We start from the raw sequence: 19455 nt of genomic DNA, 5'->3' as shown, positions 1-19455 counted from the left end.
GAAAGAAGATAACACAATATACAAACTCATTGTGCATTTAATAGCAAAGATCTCCATACAAAAGAAGACAGGACAAAAATATGACCCAGGAAACTTACTGCACTGAATATTATATCAGCCAATAAAAGACGTGTCACCACAGTTGTAAACTGTTAGAATTCCATGTGGATAAAAATCCGACTGGCACTGCTCCACCACAAGTTCAGCAGTAAACTGCTCCAAGTGGTCAACAATGACAAAACATTTAGACTTTACTCTGCAAGTCTCTGTTGAAGTAAAATTTCCACTGTTAAGAAACACATGAAAACAGAGTTTTTTTTTTTTTTTTTTAACTCTCTGAAGAGATGAGGCCATTTATTTGTTGGAGATCCAGATCGAAAACCTAAAACATGACAACACAGTACGTACTGTTCATTTTGTGGATATGCGAGTCTGTTTTAATGGCTCATTCATTGATGTGACATTAAATGTTGCTCTTGGCAACCGGACAAACACCGTTGTCCCTGCGGTTGATCCTGAAATGGCCACTTTGGTGTGCGGACAATCGCGCTATAATGAATGGCAAATCAACTCTGTGGAGACAATTTCTGCTTTATTCTATAAAGCCAGCACAATTTCATTCAAAAAAAATATATGACCCCTGGAACCCATTAAAACCACAGCCCGACAAAGTTCGTGCCCATCGACTGTCGGCAGAGCTCCAGGATTTATCCTCTTGCAGATCCGAGTTCACAACTGTAGCAGAGCTTCAGGGAAAACCATGAACGCCACCCAATCTGTTTTTAGAAAGTAGTTGCTCCTCTGGACAGGTTATTTTTATTCACGTGTACTCACGTCCAGACTAACTTAACGAGAACCTCTGCCAAATATGGCTGACTTGGAGCAGGAAACAGACGTATTTGTTTATAAAGCAATCAGGACAAATAACATCTGAGAAAAATTCAGTTTCTTAGTAGCAAAGAGTTTTAGACTCAAGTCAAACAAGACATCATAAGGTTGTCTTTGCTCAGATATCACCCGACTTGAATGAGGAAAAAATATTGGATTTAATAGAGAAAAGCAATAACATGGCATCAGTCACAAGATAAAGGTATTGCAACTTCAGACTGAAATGAGGGTGAAAAACAAGGCCTGAGTATTTCATCACTTCAAAAAGCATCAGTTTAGTTCATATACCGTATGGTGACGTTTAGTGAGGAGGAGCCACACAGCAGAGTCAAATAATAATAATTATACAGAAAGTATGATGGGAAACCTGCCAGTTACTGCAACGGAAAAGCTAACAGAGGAAGGCTCTGGGATGGCACAGTTAAAGTATAGATCAGACATGTAGGTGCAACATTAGAAAAACAAAACAAAAACAAAACATTTCATTCTGCATAAAAGTTCCCCCAATCAAAGACTATACAAATGTATTGTACATCATAACAAGTTAGATTACAGCTCAGCGTTTCATTTGTACAAGTCCATACGTACACCTTTCCTTTTAGCTCTTATGGTCTGTACATCTTGGTTACAAAAAAATACATGCCATTTTGTATCTATGAACATAGAAACAGAAAGAAAAAATTAAGAGTTTAATTTAAGGTAATTGTTTAACAACGAAGCCTAAATATAGTAAGTAACTCAAGGTTCTATAATGTGCAGCAGAGACGCCAGCTTCGTCTGCGAGGGAAACAAATATACACTCAAACTGATCCAGACTCAAATCAAAATGCCGACAGTAATGATGATTTTGCTCCTTGTGCCAGACTAAAACTGGAGCGAGAAAAACGATGACTGATCAAATAAAGTTACAAGAGTAAAATACACAAAATAACTAATATATATATGTGTATATATATATATATATATATATATATATGTGTGTGTGTGTGTACATATGTGAGTGAGAGGTGCTCAGTGACGTCTCATTTTGACTTTGCGTCCTGAGCCCTCCCGGTGTTTGTCGTGGTCCTGATCGCGTCTCCAGTAGTTCTCTGAGCTGCCGCTGTGACGGTGGTGGCGGGAGAGCGACGGACGTCTGTTCTCCTCTTTGTCCATCTCCAGGACCCTCGGCCTGGTGGACGGGGGGAAGCGAGAAAGAGAGAGAGAGAGAGAGACATCAAATCGTTGACTGATTGTACACTGCATCATCATTTTGCATCTATTTCCTTTACTCTACACGTGTCTTAGAGTTCTTTGTGTATTCAATCAGGTCCTGGTGGCGTCGACCTGAACAGTGACAATATGCTGCAGATTTACAACAATGTAGAATTAACGGTGTCCTCTGCACCATCTTGGAAGTTCTGCTTGTATTGATTGTAACAGAAGACACTTTTCTCTGTTGGGATAAACCACCTTTCATGAGCTGCACAAAGAAAAACAGTATTGAGGGTGAGTTGTGATATATATTTATACAGGTGAGTCCAAAAGTCTGATACCACGTTTGGCTGAAGGGTTCCATCGGGACTCCCACTGCAAATCTACCGCATCGTTGGACCGTAAAAAATCCATTAACGTTTCGCGCCCACACCATCGCCACAGTGTTTAAGTCCAGGACTGAATTTCTGTCCCAGTCCGGTCACCGCTCTCTCTCCTTCCAAGTTTCACTCATTGGTTTCTATCACTCTCTGTCTTTGCCTCCTCCTCCAACAGGCTCGTTCTCTGTTTGTATTTTTTTTAACCAGCGAAAACAAAAGCACTTTACTAATTGTTTTGGTTGCACTTCATTTCTGATTTAAATGAAACCTTAATATCCGTCTCCCATGCCCGAGGGTTAGGGTTTGAGCCCCGACCAGTGTGGTCAGAAAAACAACAGCAATCAATCTTTCTCCAAAATCAATTAGCCCCTTCAATTTCACAACGGCTTATCATACTGCTGCTAGTTTGGGCGTCCTCTCTCTTGTTGTATTTATTTGATCATTCGATTTGCCGAGAAGATTATTTCATTTTAAAATGTGCTACTTTGGCTCTGATGCAGCCGCAGTAACGACTCTCTGGACTTTAGCGATGTCCCGTCCATGTTAATGCTGCTGATGGCTCCCTGCACTTTGTTGCGTTAAGGTCATGTTGAAAGGTTCTGTGAATTCAACATGTGCTTTAAGGCATTTCACCAAAGCTTTGTGTTAAGAGTTTGTGTCATTCAAATTTTTACACCTTTTGACACTATTTTACTGCAGACAAATATTGGTTATCGGTCTCTTAATCAGTAATAGTGTATCGGCCCGGAAAAAGCCATGTCAGTCTTCCCCTAGTGTGCATATGGGGTTGTATACCTGTGTGCAGCATCAGGGTCTGCTCTGCGATGAGAGCGCTTGGCCTTCAGAGGAGCGGGTCTCACTGCCAGGGACGAGCTTAAAGGGCTGTCGGAGTCCAAGCGAGGAGCATCAGGCCTGGTCCTGGCGAAAGGAAGAGCAAGCACAAAGTAGAAACACATGGATTAGAACACAAGGTTATAAAACACAACCATATTTTATGATGGTTTAAAAGTGCGCTGACTCACTTTCTCAGGATGATGACCGCCCGGCGTTCCTTGATGTCTTGGGGCCGAATGCAATGGGTGATGTCATCTGCAGCGTAGCCACTGAGAACGAGAAGGAGGCTTTTAGTGAAAGGACCCCAGGGGCCTAAGCAGCAGAAGAAGAAACAAAACATCAATCCAATCACTGCATGACGGCAAACAAGACCGGGTCACCTGAGCACCGTGACACTGCCTCGCTTCACGGGCAGGACGAACACCGGCTCCGACACCCGGATCGGCTTGAACTGGAAGCGGCAGCCGAAGCAGAGCGCGCTGTCACTGAAGAAGGACACCGAGACGATGGGTCGCGCGAAGATGTGCAGGGGGTCGACGTGGGACACGATGCACCCTCCGGGCTGGTAGTCGTTGATGACTGCACTGTTGACGAAGCCCTCCGGGATCACCCCGGTGGACACCAGCCGCTTGATCACCAGGTCGTGCACCCAGCCGGGGATGTCGTCCACCTCGCCCTTGCGGTACAGCCTCTCCTGGCCCGGGCCACGCTTCTCCAGCTGGGCCCCGTACGTGTAGCCCTCCCCGAAGAAGTACTTGTTGCGGAGGGGCGCCCTGTCCACGGTGTGCTCCCGGTAGAGCCCCGCCTCCCCCTTGGCGACCACGTCGTCGATCTTCTCCTCGATGAGGGCGCACTCCTCCGCCGTGAAGACGCTCTGCTGCAGGATGCTGCCGCTCACCCGGCGGGCCTCCTGCTCCCGGAGCTCCGCGCTGTCATCGCTGTGCGCGCACTCGTCGTCGGACTCCCGGTACTTGCGCTTCGGAGCCTTGGCGCCGCCGTTACTGGTCCCGTCCGCGAACTTGTTCTTGTGCTCGTCTCTGTGTGGAGTCATGGACTTCAGCTTGTCCCGCAGGTCAGAGTATCCGCTGGCTGCCATGTCAGCCCAAACAATGTGGCGCGTGCGTGTGTGTGTGTGTGTGTGTGTGTGTGGGGGGGGGGGGGGGGGTAGTGCGACGTGTGCTCAAAGAGAACGGACAGTACGTGTCAGCGCAGCATGTCAGCACCGTGTCAACGGCCTGGGTGAATACGATCGCACCGGGGAGTCCAACTGAGTAACTGACGGTTGTATATGTCGTTAGCGTTAAGCGAGTCTGCAGCGCTCAGAAGTAGCTAGCATTAGCTAAGTAGCTCCGCCGCCCCGTGTCTGCGTGCACTTGAACCGGCGAGCCGGGTGGGACACTTGGCTGCGGACGATGTCAGGGCCGAACTACACGCAGAGTGAAACCTCTGCGTCGACACTGACACTGCACCACAACACGCTCAGCCGGCCGGGGAGGCTCACGAGAGCTAGCCGAGCTGCTAGCTAGTGAGCTAGCTGGCTAGCTGGTGAGCTACACTAGCCTGGCTTGGTTTGTCCGTCGCCGCCTGGAAAAACCGACAGACCACGCAGCAACATTTCACATGTCACCCCACTAAATTCCAGACCTCGGTTCTCCGGAGACGTTTCCGCTCGAGTCCAGGAAAAACATTGTTCTCACGGTCCGTTCACACCATCACGACCCGTGTCGTCTGCGAGGAGGAAAAAAAAAACACACACACGCTGAAAATAAACTCGTGTGACCTGCCGGAGGATCTGCGCATGCTCAGTGGCCACCTGCCAGTTTGTGGAAGGGGGGCGTGGCTATTAGTGTGTCCTGGACGACCATTGGAGGAATCCATATCCCAGTTTGGCAGCGTTCAGGGGATGACGTCACACACGACTGCTAATTTTGTCACACTAATCTTCTTCACCTCCTCCTCTGTTCATACTCACGTGCCAATGCATTTATTGCTCTGGGTTATTCCTAATTTTTTTTTTAAATGAACAAAATATATATATAAAAATAATAATGACGAGAATTCAAATCAAAAGGTGATCAAATCAAGCTCTGTTGTAGTTTCAACATTGTCACACACATAGTGGAATTAAAAGATGTCAAATAGATTTACTAATTTTGACTTCTTAATATTTCAATTAGCTTATGTTCGGCAGGGTAGCTTGTACAAAAAAATAACCTATAATAGTATAGCTTCATTTATTTGTTGATTATATTTCGTTTTAATAATCTGAAGTACAGTAAAGTCATCAAATTCATGTAGTGGAGTACAAAAAGTGCAATATTTTTTTATATTAAAAATGTTGTGCCCTCTACAAGAATTTAGGATAAAGTTGTAAGTTTAAAACAATTTTAATTAATTTACCGCTCAACATGAGTTTGTATATAGTGACCTATAGTGGCCAACTAAGTAGGTCTGTGAGGTTTGATAATATTAAACTGGTATTGTGAGTACAGATCTCTACATACAAACCCCACACATTTAATATACCAAACAATTGATCAGTTGATCAAGACAATAGTCAGATAATTACTAATAATAGTAATAGTTATAATAAATGACAAAAAAGAAGTGATCACCAGTTTCCCAAAACCAATGTTTTCAAATAACTTGTTCGGTCCAAAAGATATTAAATTAAATATTGTTAAAGATGAAACACAAGCTGACAAGCTGGAACATTGAACTTTTGGTAATTTGCTCAGTAAAGAACTAAAACAATGAATTTGATTAGCATGAAACTGAATATCAGTTTTATAGAAAAAGCTATTTCTTGTTAAATTTAAAAAAATCAATAGCCCCACCTCCGCTAATTAAAAATAAATATTAATAATATTTTGGCATTGTTAATTTATTATAGTATTGATAGCTGTAATTTAGTTGTGCATTTTCTAACAAAGTAAAAAAAAACTTGTTTTATTGTTGTTGAATCATTTTAATAAATGAGCGCAGAAATGCTCATAACTGTCTTTAAAAACTTTTTTTTACAAAATAAGCACGTTAATACATTAACATTGTCTGAAAACAACAATGGTTTGACATCAACATCAAGTTTCACAGTCAACAGCCGTAATAAAAAAATAAAAAACATTGCAGTTATAAAACACTGTAATGACAAGGCACAGGCCTGTGAAGCTCCCTCACCACCCATTGTCGCTTCCACAACAATAAAACATATTCAATGTGATACCAATGAAAACTACAGTAATAAGTGCAATTACCAAATAATCAACGTGAAAATAATCATTGATCAATATCGACATTCAGGGTTTCTCAGCTAAACTTTGTTCACAACAAAACACCTGAAGTCAAGAAGAGGTAGGTTATTTCTTTACAGGTTTCATCCCAATGTATGTGTGTGTGTGTGTGTGTATGTTTATACAAGTGTGTGTGTGTGTGTGTGTGTATAAGCACAGTCAAGCATTGGACATGTGGTTATAACATGGTGATCTCGCTGGGTGGCAGGGTGAGCCTCTTCTCCCGCACCAACATCATGTTTTCCACCTGCATGGCGATGACTCGACACAACTCCAGGCCCTGTGGACAAAATGTATCCGGCGTCAGAGACTCCGACACACACACACACACACACACACACACACACACACACACACACACACACACACACACACACACACACACACACACACACACACACACACACACACACACACACACACACACACACACACACACACACACACACACACACACACACGGCAACTCCACTGAAAGAATCATTTTTCCGTCCTGGTTTTGCCTAATACCTGCTCCAGCTGCATCTGAATGACCCGTTGCGTGTTCATGTCCCCCAGGGTGAGGTCCACATACGGGTAACTGGTGCCAGCGCTGGGCCTCTGGGTGCGGCTGGACTGCACTTCCACCAGGGGGACCGCTGCCATCAGCTCCTGCACCACAGAGGCCAAACATTATAAAACACCTCTACTACTCCAGCTATGTACTTCTGGGTTCATGTTTCGGTCATGACGAGCGCCTTTCGAGATTGTGTGTGTGTGTGTGTGTGTGTCCTTACATGTGTATTTTTGTGCAGGAAGTGAAGACCATGTTGATTGACGGCAACGATGCAGGGGGCGTAGAAGGTGGTGGAGCTGCTGCTGTGGATGTAGAAGAACGAGGAGCCGAACATGGGGAAGGCACTGACCAGGCCTGCGCACACCCCAGACACACACAAAAAACACTGACCTTAATTAAAGGGACAATCCACAATTCACATCAAGTTCAGTGTACTCTCCATAAGAACAGTTGTATCATGTCTTCTAGCTCTGGAGGAGCTTTCCAAAATTTGGAAAAGAAAAAACTCATGTTTGAAAAAAAACGTGGGTAACGACAAGTTTAATAAAAGATTCAGCGATGAGTTGGATTATTGGAAATGTGGGATCCAACGTTTTTGAGATTTGACCCACACTGAAGATGAATACTCTGATTTAAAAAAATAGAACAGTCTGACTCGAAGCACAGAAGGTCAAGTTTTTCCATCTTTCAACATTTTCTTTTTGTGACATTAATCTTGAAAAAAAAAAGGTGCAAATTTATTCAATTTATTGGTTACAGCAATTCTTAGACCTTGCTCTGTGAATGCGCTACATAACCTAATAATTGATAGAGCTTGACAGTTCTCACAATAGAGTCTCAACTCAAAGTCTTCTTCTTCTCACTCACTTGTTTTATTCCTCAATAGAATAAATCTGTCACTGGATGTGACTTTGACAACAATTATAGAAGTTGAAGGAAAGAGACACTGCTGGTGGCATCTTTTCTAATCTGCTGATGAAAACCCCGTGAGAACGTTGAAAGCCGCATGATTTTATGTTTGCTGTTCTTTTGATGGTTTACATTCAAATACATATATTTATTTTCCTTTTCCTCAAAATTTCAAACAGGAAATTGACACATTTTCCAGAAAACATGCGATATCACAGTATATGTTGATGTCACAATATAACATCACATATACCGTGACGGAGGATTTTATCCATATTTTCGTCTCTTTGTACACATTATACACATTCACATTAAAACTAACCTGTCGCGCTCCGTCTTAATGCAAACAGAGATCTTACCCAGGAACTGTGCTCTGGCCTGGTGCGGGCTCAGGGTCTGCACTTGTTGCATGTGCTGCGTCACCATGGCAACCCACTGCTGGGGCGGCTGCTTCTTGAACAGAGGCGGGGCGATATACTCTGATATTTCGTGTCTGGAGGAGGAGAGGGGAGCAGGAACAGAATCTGAGATAAACAGAAGTCTTGCTTCGCTCGGTGATTTTCAGCATTTCTCACTAGGATTTTTCGGGCGACTCTGTTCTGCTGCTGGCTGTGTGTGTGTGTGTGTGTGTGTGTGTGTATGGGTGGACAGAGATGGCGATAACAACAGGAATAGCAAGAAACTCTTAGAAGTTTCTTGCTCTTGCTATTTAATCAAGTGACATTTTGCACTTCAGTGGGATATAAAAGTAAAAATCCTTCACTTTTACTCTTATTCACATACCTAAAAAATTGAAATCTATTATTTGCATTAAATTTTATTTATTTTGTTGCATTTTTAATATTATTTTGTTGCATTTATTTTTTTCATTAACTTTTTTTCTTCCTTTTTATCAAATCTGCCAAAAAATCTAAAGTTCTGTTTTTGCCTTAACATTATGAGGGGAAAATAATATTTTATCAAGGCTGTGGATTATGTACATGTGAAAACAAGTCAAGTCTGAATTTTTCCGAATTCATAGTATGGGTATGCATGTTTTGCACATGTATTGATGTACAGTATGAAACAGTTTGATTTTACTTTCACCGTTCCTGTTTTTTATTAGTTATTTTCTTCTTAGGGTTAGAGTTTCCTTGACTACACACACAAGCGTAAAAATGTGGTGACATGTTTGTTATGAACCAAGCAATGATATAATTAATAAAGTAAAAAGTTGCATGCAAAATTCATCTTATTTTATATCATTCTATGATTTGATCAATGAAATGGGAGACATCAATTTAAAACAATTCACTGTACTCTGGGGCTGAATAGAAAGAAAACCTCAGCCATTTTATTTTCCTCGCTACTGTTTTCCTCACATGCTCGGGATGAAGACGATGTCTTTGGCTCTGTGCTGCAGCGCTGCCAGTTTTGAGATCTGGTGCAGCTGTTGGTCGCTCACTTTTCCGTGTGGAAGAACATTCAGCAGGCCTTTGCGGTAGTCCGGCAGGATCTACAGACACGCACCAGAAAAACATTCACACACTCAAACACACGTTCACAAAAACAGATCATACACTGTACGTACTGTATGTGAAATCACATGCGGTACCTGGTTGTAGTGCATCGCGACACACAGCTCGTTCTCAAACTTGAGCGGTTGAGTCCAGACGACTCGTCTGAACCAGAAGCTGTAGCTGGTGTCGACCACCTCGGCCTCTGTCGCGACATCCAGGATGTATTCGTGTTTGTTCAGAGGACGCACGTTCTGACCTGGACACAGAATTAACATATGTTTCTGTGCAGGATTGTCAATCCAGCGTTTAGTATCAGTTTCTGACCTGTACAAGCCCCGAAAAACATGACAGCAGAATACAAATCACAGACAGAGTCTGCAAGGAAAGTCACGTTAATATTTATAGAACTACATGCTGTGTGACCCGCTGTGTTCCTGAACAGCATGGACGCAAGAGCAGCTGTCCGCTGTCATCATGTGGAGATATTTTAATGCTAAAGCAGGAACAACGGAATGCAAAAGTGTGCGGCTGGAGCGCTTCAAGGAGCCTAATGGGCGCTGGAGCTTTCAGCGTGAACCAAAAGAATTGAACAATGTATTTATTCACTTATGGGATATTTTTGGCAAGTTTGTGCAAAGTGCATATGAATGGCACTTTAACCATGCTGGTAGATAAGAGAGAGGAAATTGCGTGTCGGACGGAGATGTCAGTGTTTTGTGGTGTCTGTATCAGAAACGAGACGCTGATATTGAGCCATCTCTCTCTTGTCCGTTACTTTTCCATGACAGCCACATCAGGACGCACGGACACGAGTAACTTTCTCCCACAGCCAGAAACCAAAGAGCCGCCTGATACGTGATCGGTGAGTGGATCTACTTCACTGGCGGCGAAGAGTAGAGAAGAGTAGTAACTCATCTCGCACAGAGGGAGAGCGAGACTGCGCCGTGAACACACCTCTGTTGGTGACTAAGAATATGGCGTATTCCTCCATGGCCTCCAGTCTGTGTAAACCCATCTCATAGCACAGCTCCTCATTCACCTCCAGGGCAACCTGAAAACACACACACACGCACACGCGCACACACACACACACACACACACACACACACACACACACACACACACACACACACACACACACACACGCACGTGTCTATGAGGACCCAGCCCCTCACACTGTAGATGACTGTACTGGTGAATACTATCGAAAAACACCTACAGAGCAAGTTTTGATTTTCACGTGACGTTCGATTCCTCCAGGAAAGAGGAAGAGCTGACGCTTTGAACTCCGTCCCGCCTGAGGAGGTACAAGCACACACGCATTCAATAAACAATATGCACAAACACTGGACATACTGGTGACAAACAACTACAGCATAAATTTTTATGTGCAACACAAAAAGTGTTATGAATTTATTAAAAAAAAACATGATGCATTATTATAGATTAAAATGTGCAGTAATAACGATTTCAAGGATAAGGAAGGCGATAAATTCTTTGGTTTTCTTATTTTCAACAAACTATAAACAACATGTTCTTCTTTAATTATGCTTTGACTTCCCTTCGCTCTCTGAGCTACTCAGCCCCCGAGCCCTCAGCTTCCTAAATAATTCATGTTTTTCCTTCCCTTGAACAGTGTGGCACTACAGTTTTTGTTTTTCTTAACTCAAAAGGGAGTAAATAGTGTATTTGTTTGACTACTTTCATGCTACAGTGGCTGTCTTCATTATTATGAAAGTACGTGCCACCCAGTGAATATTCTCTGCAACAGTGCTCGCTCGATGTGTTTCTAGTCGTTTTTGGGACAGTGGAGCTCTATGGTACAAAAGAATAAGATGTATCAGCCCTTGGATACACAGAACATCAATTCATTGTTGGTCATATTAGATATAATGTAAATAATCAAACTTAGCAAAATGACCTCCTGTTCGATCAGCTGGAGCATTTAATTGCTGCTTACGCTCATGATAGTAATATTACAACCTAATGCTCCTACTCTATTACTGAATGAAGGCAGCATTTTTATGTGTAAATGAGTATTAACACCGTGGATATTACTAGTTTTATTAAAGTGAAGGATCTGAATACTTCCTCCACCGGTGCACTGACCATCATAGCCTTCAGCTCCATGCTGTTGGGCGGAACAATGCGGCCGCCATATTGGAAGGTCTTCTTCAGGTTCTGCTCGCATGCTTTGGCTATGCCTAGCACGAAGAAAGAAAAAGTTACAGTTAGGTAGTTGCTTTGGGAACGTGCACAGCAGATTTACACTTAATAATGAGTGTGCGATTGTGTGTGTGTGTGTGTGTGTGAGTGTGTGTGTTACCCTGATACTGAGCTCCTGCACTGCGGGAGGCCTGCTGCAGGTGTTTCAGGAGGAACGGCTTGAGGACTTCAGAGCAGCGATGGTAAGCCGTCAGGATGTACAGCAGCCTCCAGCCTCGTTGGCAACTATCACTGTAAAGAAACGAGCGAGCACACACACACACACACACACACGCGCGCACCCTCAGGACGACGAGAGAGAAGAGTAGCGCGTGCGTCGGTTTGTGATGCGATGAGAAGTAACGTGCGGCGAGCAGACTTACGGTTTGGAGCTGGTGTTAGCAGTGAGCTGTTTGAGGAGCTGGCAGTAAGCCTCATCCCTCATCAAGGTGAACTCTCCTATGAGCTGGGGAGGGGACACACACACACACGCACACACACACACACACACACACACACACATATCAGCAAACTGTCAAAGAGAAAACGAAAGCCTACAAAAATCGTTCCGTGTGTGTACTCACCTTGAGGAAAGTGCTGACCACTTCCTGTTCCGTTTGTCCCCTTGAGGTCGAATCACCCGTGAAACGCATCGCCACTACACAAAATACACAACCAGGCACACACACAGAGGGTCAACACTCTGACAGAGTCTAACAGAGGATGACTCGGAGACGAGACGGAGGAACAGTCGAGCAAATATGAGGAGAAGAGAAGGTGAGAACTTACACATGAAGAGATCGGCGGCCACTCTGTTCATGGCCGGATCAGTGAACTCGATCAGAGACTCGGTCAGAGGCGTCTGGAGAGGAGCAGATCATATACGGGAAAAGTGTCATATAGGAATGACCACACACGAGTGTTGAGATACTGTAGCTTATAGAAAAAAAAAAGGAAAGGCACCTTGGAGAACCTGATCATTTCACTGGGCTCCCGGGAGTCTCTGTTCTTGCTCTTGCTCTTCAGGGAATCTCTGATAATAATAATAATTAAAAAAAACATCAGTCACAATGTACAAAAAATGAAATTCGAAGCCATATAATCTGTAATAAATAATCACTCTCCATCATTTAAAAAATAAATACATTTTGAAACAAAAGTAGTGATATAAGTAAAAATACCACACTTTAAAAAATACTACAGTACATTACAAGAAGTCCTGCTTTCAATTTCAATTTCATAAAAGCAGAGAAGCAATTTCATCAAATTGTACTTTAATGCTTTTACTATTCTAATAGGCCCCAGTCAGTGTTATATTATTATGATAGACAAATATTATTATTGATGCATTGACATTTAACTAAACGTTCTAGTTAATTTGGGATGGAGCTGATTTTATACACTGTTGTAATGGAGCTGTATATTAAAAAGAAAAAAAGATTTGTGCTGTATGTTAAGTCCACAGGTGATTTCTGATCAGATCTCTACTCAGGACTATGTGCGGACAAACTGGGTTTGATTGACAGCCGAACTCTCCTTTTCATTTTGTAGAACCCCTTGGGAGGAAATGAATCGTTGACCTGTTATCATTGGTATCATTGTTGTCATAGCCGGGAGCAGTGTATTGTTTTCAACCCTTTGTGTGTGTGTGTGTGTGTGTGCCAAATAACTTGACAACAAATGGGACATATTTTCACCAAACTTGGTGGGAATATTACTTGTGAGCTGATCCCCAGATGATGATTAACTTTTGGGAGCCAGTTGGTCAAAGGTCAGAGGTCATGGTCAACAAAAATATGGTCAGAAAAACACATTTTCTTAACACATCTCCACAAATAATAGAGCTAGAGAGAAAATCTAAAGCTTATACTGATCAGAATTTTTTCTCTTTATCATGTGTCACATCATGAAGTCATGAGTCACAAAGAAGTCAGAAAATGGGCAAATGTGTCTGTGCAAAAATATTTTTTTCAAGGTATCCCTTCATCCTTAAGGACTATAGACAGGAAATGAAACTGATATGGATTCAAAAAACATCATCATGATGTCCCTGTGAAGTTAAAAAATTCTGTCATTTAGAAAAGAGACACGACCTACAGCATTTTTATATCAACCAATAATCACCAAGACATATTATGAAATGACAATGATAATAACGCCATTATGAAATTATCTTAATATAGAAGCCAGTTAGGATTGCCTGATTAGGGTACATACAGCATGCAGCGTAAGCATCGCCCCTCCGATGATTTCTTTTTCTTAAAATATTACAAAATACTAAAATGTATCTCAAAATTATACTGAACTGTACATCACTTTCTACCTGTGGATTTAAATGTGAGATGACCTTGATGTGTTTGTGTTTGTGTCGATTTTCCTTTGTGTGAATTCTTGTCTTTGTCTCACCCCTTCCCACCGGGTCCCTGTCTGAAGAACTTCTTGGCAAACACCAACATGTCATATTTACTGTCCTGCAGGGCCCTCTCATCCAGCTCTCCGTCAGCAAAGCCATCGAGGGAAACTCTCTGAGAGGGCGAAAGATTGACAGTGAAAAACAACCTGACGTGCCGTCAGTTTGACAGACGACTGCGGGTGCCAACTGTGTGCTTGTTGTACCTCGATCGTTTGATCTATCTCATGTGCAGCCATGGTGGACGCTACGGCGACGGCGACCGCCGACGACGCGGCGAACTGTCCCGCTCCCCCGCGAGGCTCCGCCTTACGGTCCAGCGGCAGCGACAGGAAATCAGGGGGAGCGACGGGATGGACGCACTCAGCCGGGAATGTGCCGGAGCGGCCGAACACGGCACCGAACTTCCAGCCTGACACACACACACACACACACACACACACACACACACACACACACACACACACACCCTTTTTACCCCCTTTTCCACCAAAGCAGTTCAACGGCCGCTTCGGAGCCAGATCCTGATCTAGAACCAGTTCTTCTTTGTTCTACAACCAGAAAAATGGTTCCAGAGGTTGTTTTTTTTCCTTTACAAAGAACCGCTGACGTCAGGAGCTGGGGTTGGGATTATCATGACCAACAAGACCGACGTAAACTTTGTTGCAATCGCCATAAAAGAAACAGACAAAACAGTCAGCTTGTGCATCATATCGTCTGCAGAGAAAAATGGAGAATTAACGTTATGGATGCCAAAGCTAAGCAGCAGTGGAGGGGGCAAACTGTCGCTGTGTGGTCACAGGCCCCGGAATGAGAGCTTCAGGGACAAAGCCTGTGATGGAGCATATACACCGAGAGATGGTGACAGCAGGATAGAGGAGGACTTTAGAACACATGATGGACGAACTGAAGAAAATGAAAAAAGATTAACAAAGCCGGGAGCAACGCTTGAAAAGAGACACTGGTGTTTCTGGGAAATCAGGGACATGTACAGCGACAGCTCTAGCTCCTGTGCAAAAGCGAAACAGGTTCTAAAAAGGTTCACAAGTTGAACCAACTCGGAACCAGGCCCCGGCACTACGCTCACTCTTTTGGTCCCTTGACAGCCCCCCCCCCTTCTCCCCCACCACTATAATTCCTGATCCCTATCAGCCCCTTTCCCTCACAACAGGTCAGCTTTTCATTTAAAGTCAGATGATTATCTGGACGCTATTCTTTCTCATTTACACAGACCTGCCTCTCCTCCACAGCTATGCTGATAACCCGCCACATATAATGCAACCTTTTGGTCCGATTAAAGGCGATAACAGATCAAATTGGATTGTGTTGGTGGGCGACGGAAAGTCAGAGGACCCGAGAGTCGTGTGCTATTTAAGGTTCATAGATTTTTAGAGTTGAAACACACGACAATATATCACCAACATGTGTGCAGGAGTCTGTCTGTCCGTGACTCCTCCTCATCTGTGATACTTTATCATCGCATACGTCCTCAAGAAGGGACATGAATCAATATTTTTATCAAATTGCATCGCCGCCCTCCATGTCGAAAAAACTTTTTTCTGATACAATATTGTATTTAAGGGGTGCCTGGGGCAATGTCAACATCACTGCACCTATTTCTCCTTGACGTAGAAATACCATCACACACACACACACACACACACACACACAGGGCGCGGTGAGTCAATCTTTCAAAGCTGCCAGTTTGAACTGTCGCCTTTTTCATTTTTGGACGTCGGCCAACATCTGGTTACCACACTCAAAAAACGCAATGATTGATGAGGATCGAGGTGATTTTAAATCTGGTTTAAAAATGAATCAATACTGTGAAAAACCCACCGAAATCTTCAGTGTCTCTCTTCAGCTCCTCCAGAAACACCACCTTCTTCCTCACCACGCAGCCGTAGCTGTGACCTGGAGGGGAGACACACACACACGCGTGGCAAAACACTCACTCACAAACAAACAGATAGGTAGATTTACTCCTACGATAACAGGATTTTCGACCAGCATGTGCACGCTCGTCACCTTTCTCCAGCCCGTCCATGACCTGGAGCCTGATGATGTCTCCCTTGTGGAAAGTGAGCATCGAGCGGTCGTCCGTCACAAAGTTACGTTCAGCGATCACGTAGTCTGAGTCCTGAGAGGGAGAGAGAAGAAGAAAACACGCAAATGAATACAACCACACACTCTGTTAAATGAGGTGTTATTTACAGTTGTTTGTTCCCACTTGTATCACCAAAAATACTTTTTGACATCTTTAAATAAAAAGCACGTTGCGCGGGTTTCAGCTATTTTTCTTTAAGTTTTAAGTGTCAATAGTTTCAGTGTGTGTGTGTGTGTGTGTGTGTGTGTGTGTGTGTCCTGTACCCGTTTGATCTCACTGATGAAGGTGTCTATGAGGTGTTTGACTTGCGGTGCCTTGGCTGAGAACAGGATCAGCTTCTCGTTGGTCAGGTTGAACTCCAGCACGTTGGTAGACGGGATGGTTACGAACAAGATGTCTGCGTAGCTGAAATAAGCACAGTTTGACTCGGGAGGTGCCACACAAACAACGCCAGCGCGGGTGGCAAGCACAAATGGCTCGTCTCACAAGAGGAGCTAAACACAAGCGGGCTTGTCTGAGGTATCTGGCTTTACTCATTAAAGGGGCAGTAAGCGGTTTTTGGAGAACGCTTCACCCAGAACTTTTCATTCCCATGTCCACCGATTTGACTCAAAATACCACGCTGTAAGATATGACTCAGGTGCAACACAGCAAAGAGAGTGAAAACAGCACATACGTGTACGGTCGTAGGACTCGGAAGTAGTCTGGAGCCGCAGCGCTGCTTTTTACCGTCTTCAACAGCTTAATTCCACTGTGCGACACAGATAACACCTGCACACCTGTTCCTACACTACCCTGCACACACAGAAAATAAACACATGTAGACATAGAGAAGGCTTCATGAAAAACAAAAGTAACACATGCACTAATTATTTCCCCTCTGGGAATTTACCGCCCCCACCGAGGCAGGGAAGAGTCGGGAGAAGTATATCTCCCAGGTTTCCCTCGCTGCCGTCACAACCGCTTTCTTCACGCGCTCCTCCACCGGATCCATGTTCTGTTGGACCCCGTGTTGAGCTGTCGTTCACACAAACAGACACACGCGAATCTGTGAGTGTCAAGGCGATGTGTTCGGATTAGAGTGTACGGTTGAAGAGAAAAAAGAAAAAGGGGGCACGTCTCCGGGAAGAACAGAGGGACTACCGAGGAGAGCTTTCATTTTCTGCCTTTCATCCCGGGTGATGCGAACGCACGCCTCTGACAGAGTGTCGTTCACAATCTGCGGGAGCCAAAAGAGAGGAGACGTGATGTTAGAAATAATTTAGTTTGATCTTTCTACGGTTGTTCTGTCGCCACAAACAGTGGGAGGTAAAAGGGGGTCAGTGGAATACATTTGATTAAAAAAAAATGAAGATGAGTTACCTGTTTGAAAATGAGGTCTAGCACCAAAGGATTGTTGAAGCTGTCTTTGGGATGGAAAACCTGGAATCAAAAAACCAAACAAACACTCAAAATTAGAACATTATGAGAGTGGATCATAAGGTTTCTTTTGTGTTTGTGTATTTCCTGTTTGTACACACCTCCTTCCTGAGGTACAGGCGCCAGGGAACGTTGGTGTAGGTGTAGTGCTCTTCGTTGGTGCGCTGATGGAGTTGTGTCTGGATGCTCTCCGTCTCCACCGGGAGCTCTCGAGAAACTGCGGCAAATTTAAAGAGATTACATTCAGTGTTATTCTACTCGAGTGGCCCCCCCGCTGCTTTTTCTCCACTGACGAGAGGGATGCAGGAGAGTTCAAGGTAGGTCGCGCAGGCGAAGGAACAGGTGTTGTGTAAACACAACGGGCAGTTACTCCCGGCTGACAATCCCAGCAATGGGTTTCCACAATGTCATTTCTTGGTCCCAAAATTGTTGCTATCGTTTCAAACAAAGGTCCAAATGTGTTTGTCACTAGGCAACAGTACAGAGTGAGTAAAGAGGTTTGATAGTTTCCCCCATAGACTTTATACAAAGATGGACGACGTGACAGCTCCGTAAAAGTGAGGCCATAACATCTTGATTGCCCCCTGGTGGCTGGCTGCTGTATAGGTCACAAACCTCACCTCCTCCATGTTAGCCGATCAGAGTTGGTACGTGCCAAATCATTTTTTTCTGTTTCTGTCATATAGCTCTTATCAAGCTGGTGTATTTTCAAGTGTTCATGTTTCTGCTAAGTTTGGTTTCAATAAGTTATTTGATGCTATAAAACGTTGAAATGTCATGACATTGGCGGCTGAAACTGACTCACGATTGGTCCAACCGCGTGTATGGGCGTGTACTGCAGCGCCCCTCCACCAGCACGACTATGAAGATTCTTGTCGCCGAATGACATCACCATCACAAGATGGCGACGCCCGTTTCTGGAATATTTTGGCTTCATTTTTGTACAGGGGGGAGGAAGTGGAGTCCGTCCACACAGTCTACGTTTTTCCCAGTTGGGCTTTCAGCACAGTTAATTTAATCATCTAATGCTCGTGGAAATACCAACTAAATAAGATCTGGCAGATGAATGTTTGATGAAGTGGCATATCATGGATGAGGCCTGTGCAGAGGGGAGCACTTAGACAGGGCTGAGGAGGCAGCATAATGACCCAGGAAAATCCTAAAACCCCTGAGGGAGGATTCATTTTTCATCCTGTCGTCTCGTGGGCGGACTTATCTACATTAGATCCACAAGAACACTGAGCAAACTCTTAAAGCTACCGAGAGTAATAGTTACAAGAACTTATTCACAGAAATTTAATATATTGTCCATAAGTATGTGTTCATATATGTATAATCACCTGCAAGAAAAATAACTGATGTTATTTTGTCAACTTTAAATAAGTGAAATATAGTTACATGAGGTGGACCCGACCTCCGTGTCAGTCGCCATGTTTGCTCCGTCGTGTTGAATACGGTGCACAAAACGGTCCAGAATACGTCGCATTCGCGTTGAAATGGTGCGCGAATGCGGTGCGCCACCATAAAGTGTCCCCTGCCGGTTGCGGTTTGCAACTTTACCACCAGATGCCGGCAGACAATTACACACTGGGGCTTTAAGTGTATATGACTGGTTTTGTTTTTTTTTATTTTTACAATGATGACCATTTAGTAAATAGGCAGGATTAGTTGTTTATAGAACTGATAAACACTTACTGTGAGGCAAAGAAAAAGAAGCACCATGAATAAAAGGATTGAAACAGTTAAAAGAGGCTTTGGAGGTTT

General features: G+C 43.8%; 2 protein-coding genes across 2 annotated transcripts in view; both read right to left on the bottom strand.

Annotated features, from left to right (window-relative positions):
• Positions 1-575: 575 nt before the first annotated feature.
• Positions 576-5096, bottom strand: alkbh5 (alkB homolog 5, RNA demethylase). Its single transcript, XM_035637577.2, has 4 exons — positions 3677-5096; positions 3485-3565; positions 3258-3380; positions 576-2059 (listed from the first exon to the last, which is right to left on the bottom strand). The coding sequence occupies exons 1-4, from the start codon at positions 4390-4392 to the stop codon at positions 1900-1902; spliced, it is 1080 nt and encodes a 359-aa protein (XP_035493470.2). The 5' UTR covers positions 4393-5096; the 3' UTR covers positions 576-1899.
• Positions 5097-6243: 1147 nt separating this feature from the next.
• myo15ab (myosin XVAb) overlaps positions 6244-19455 on the bottom strand; it is a 55186-nt gene continuing 41974 nt past the window's right edge. Inside the window, exons 57-80 of the mRNA XM_047333891.1 lie at positions 17793-17908; positions 17635-17694; positions 17416-17491; positions 17174-17289; positions 16949-17067; positions 16536-16677; positions 16194-16305; positions 16005-16079; positions 14372-14577; positions 14162-14280; positions 12719-12788; positions 12545-12617; positions 12340-12413; positions 12139-12221; positions 11877-12007; positions 11660-11754; positions 10770-10847; positions 10505-10601; positions 9646-9806; positions 9413-9546; positions 8411-8544; positions 7363-7496; positions 7097-7237; positions 6244-6866 (exon numbers count right to left, since the gene is read on the bottom strand). Of these exons, the coding sequence (XP_047189847.1) occupies positions 6765-6866; positions 7097-7237; positions 7363-7496; positions 8411-8544; positions 9413-9546; positions 9646-9806; positions 10505-10601; positions 10770-10847; positions 11660-11754; positions 11877-12007; positions 12139-12221; positions 12340-12413; positions 12545-12617; positions 12719-12788; positions 14162-14280; positions 14372-14577; positions 16005-16079; positions 16194-16305; positions 16536-16677; positions 16949-17067; positions 17174-17289; positions 17416-17491; positions 17635-17694; positions 17793-17908 (2648 nt within the window). The 3' untranslated portion in view covers positions 6244-6764. The remainder of the gene's footprint in view (positions 6867-7096; positions 7238-7362; positions 7497-8410; positions 8545-9412; positions 9547-9645; positions 9807-10504; positions 10602-10769; positions 10848-11659; positions 11755-11876; positions 12008-12138; positions 12222-12339; positions 12414-12544; positions 12618-12718; positions 12789-14161; positions 14281-14371; positions 14578-16004; positions 16080-16193; positions 16306-16535; positions 16678-16948; positions 17068-17173; positions 17290-17415; positions 17492-17634; positions 17695-17792; positions 17909-19455) is intronic.

Source organism: Scophthalmus maximus, chromosome 8 (genome assembly GCF_022379125.1).
Source record: "Scophthalmus maximus strain ysfricsl-2021 chromosome 8, ASM2237912v1, whole genome shotgun sequence".
NCBI classification, from domain to species: Eukaryota; Metazoa; Chordata; class Actinopteri; order Pleuronectiformes; family Scophthalmidae; genus Scophthalmus; species Scophthalmus maximus.
This window is presented reverse-complemented; position numbering and strand designations above follow the sequence as displayed.

What these genes read in the sequence shown, in the direction of transcription:
- alkbh5 (XM_035637577.2), bottom strand. Translation starts at nt 4,392, where the DNA reads ATGGCAGCCAGCGGATACTCTGACCTGCGGGACAAGCTGAAGTCCATG. An exon ending in GGCAGTGTCACGGTGCTCAG is followed by an intron (nt 3,566 to 3,676) that starts GTGACCCGGTCT and finishes TCTCGTTCTCAG; the next exon opens with TGGCTACGCTGCAGATGACA. An exon ending in GACCCTGATGCTGCACACAG is followed by an intron (nt 2,060 to 3,257) that starts GTATACAACCCC and finishes CCCGTCCACCAG; the next exon opens with GCCGAGGGTCCTGGAGATGG.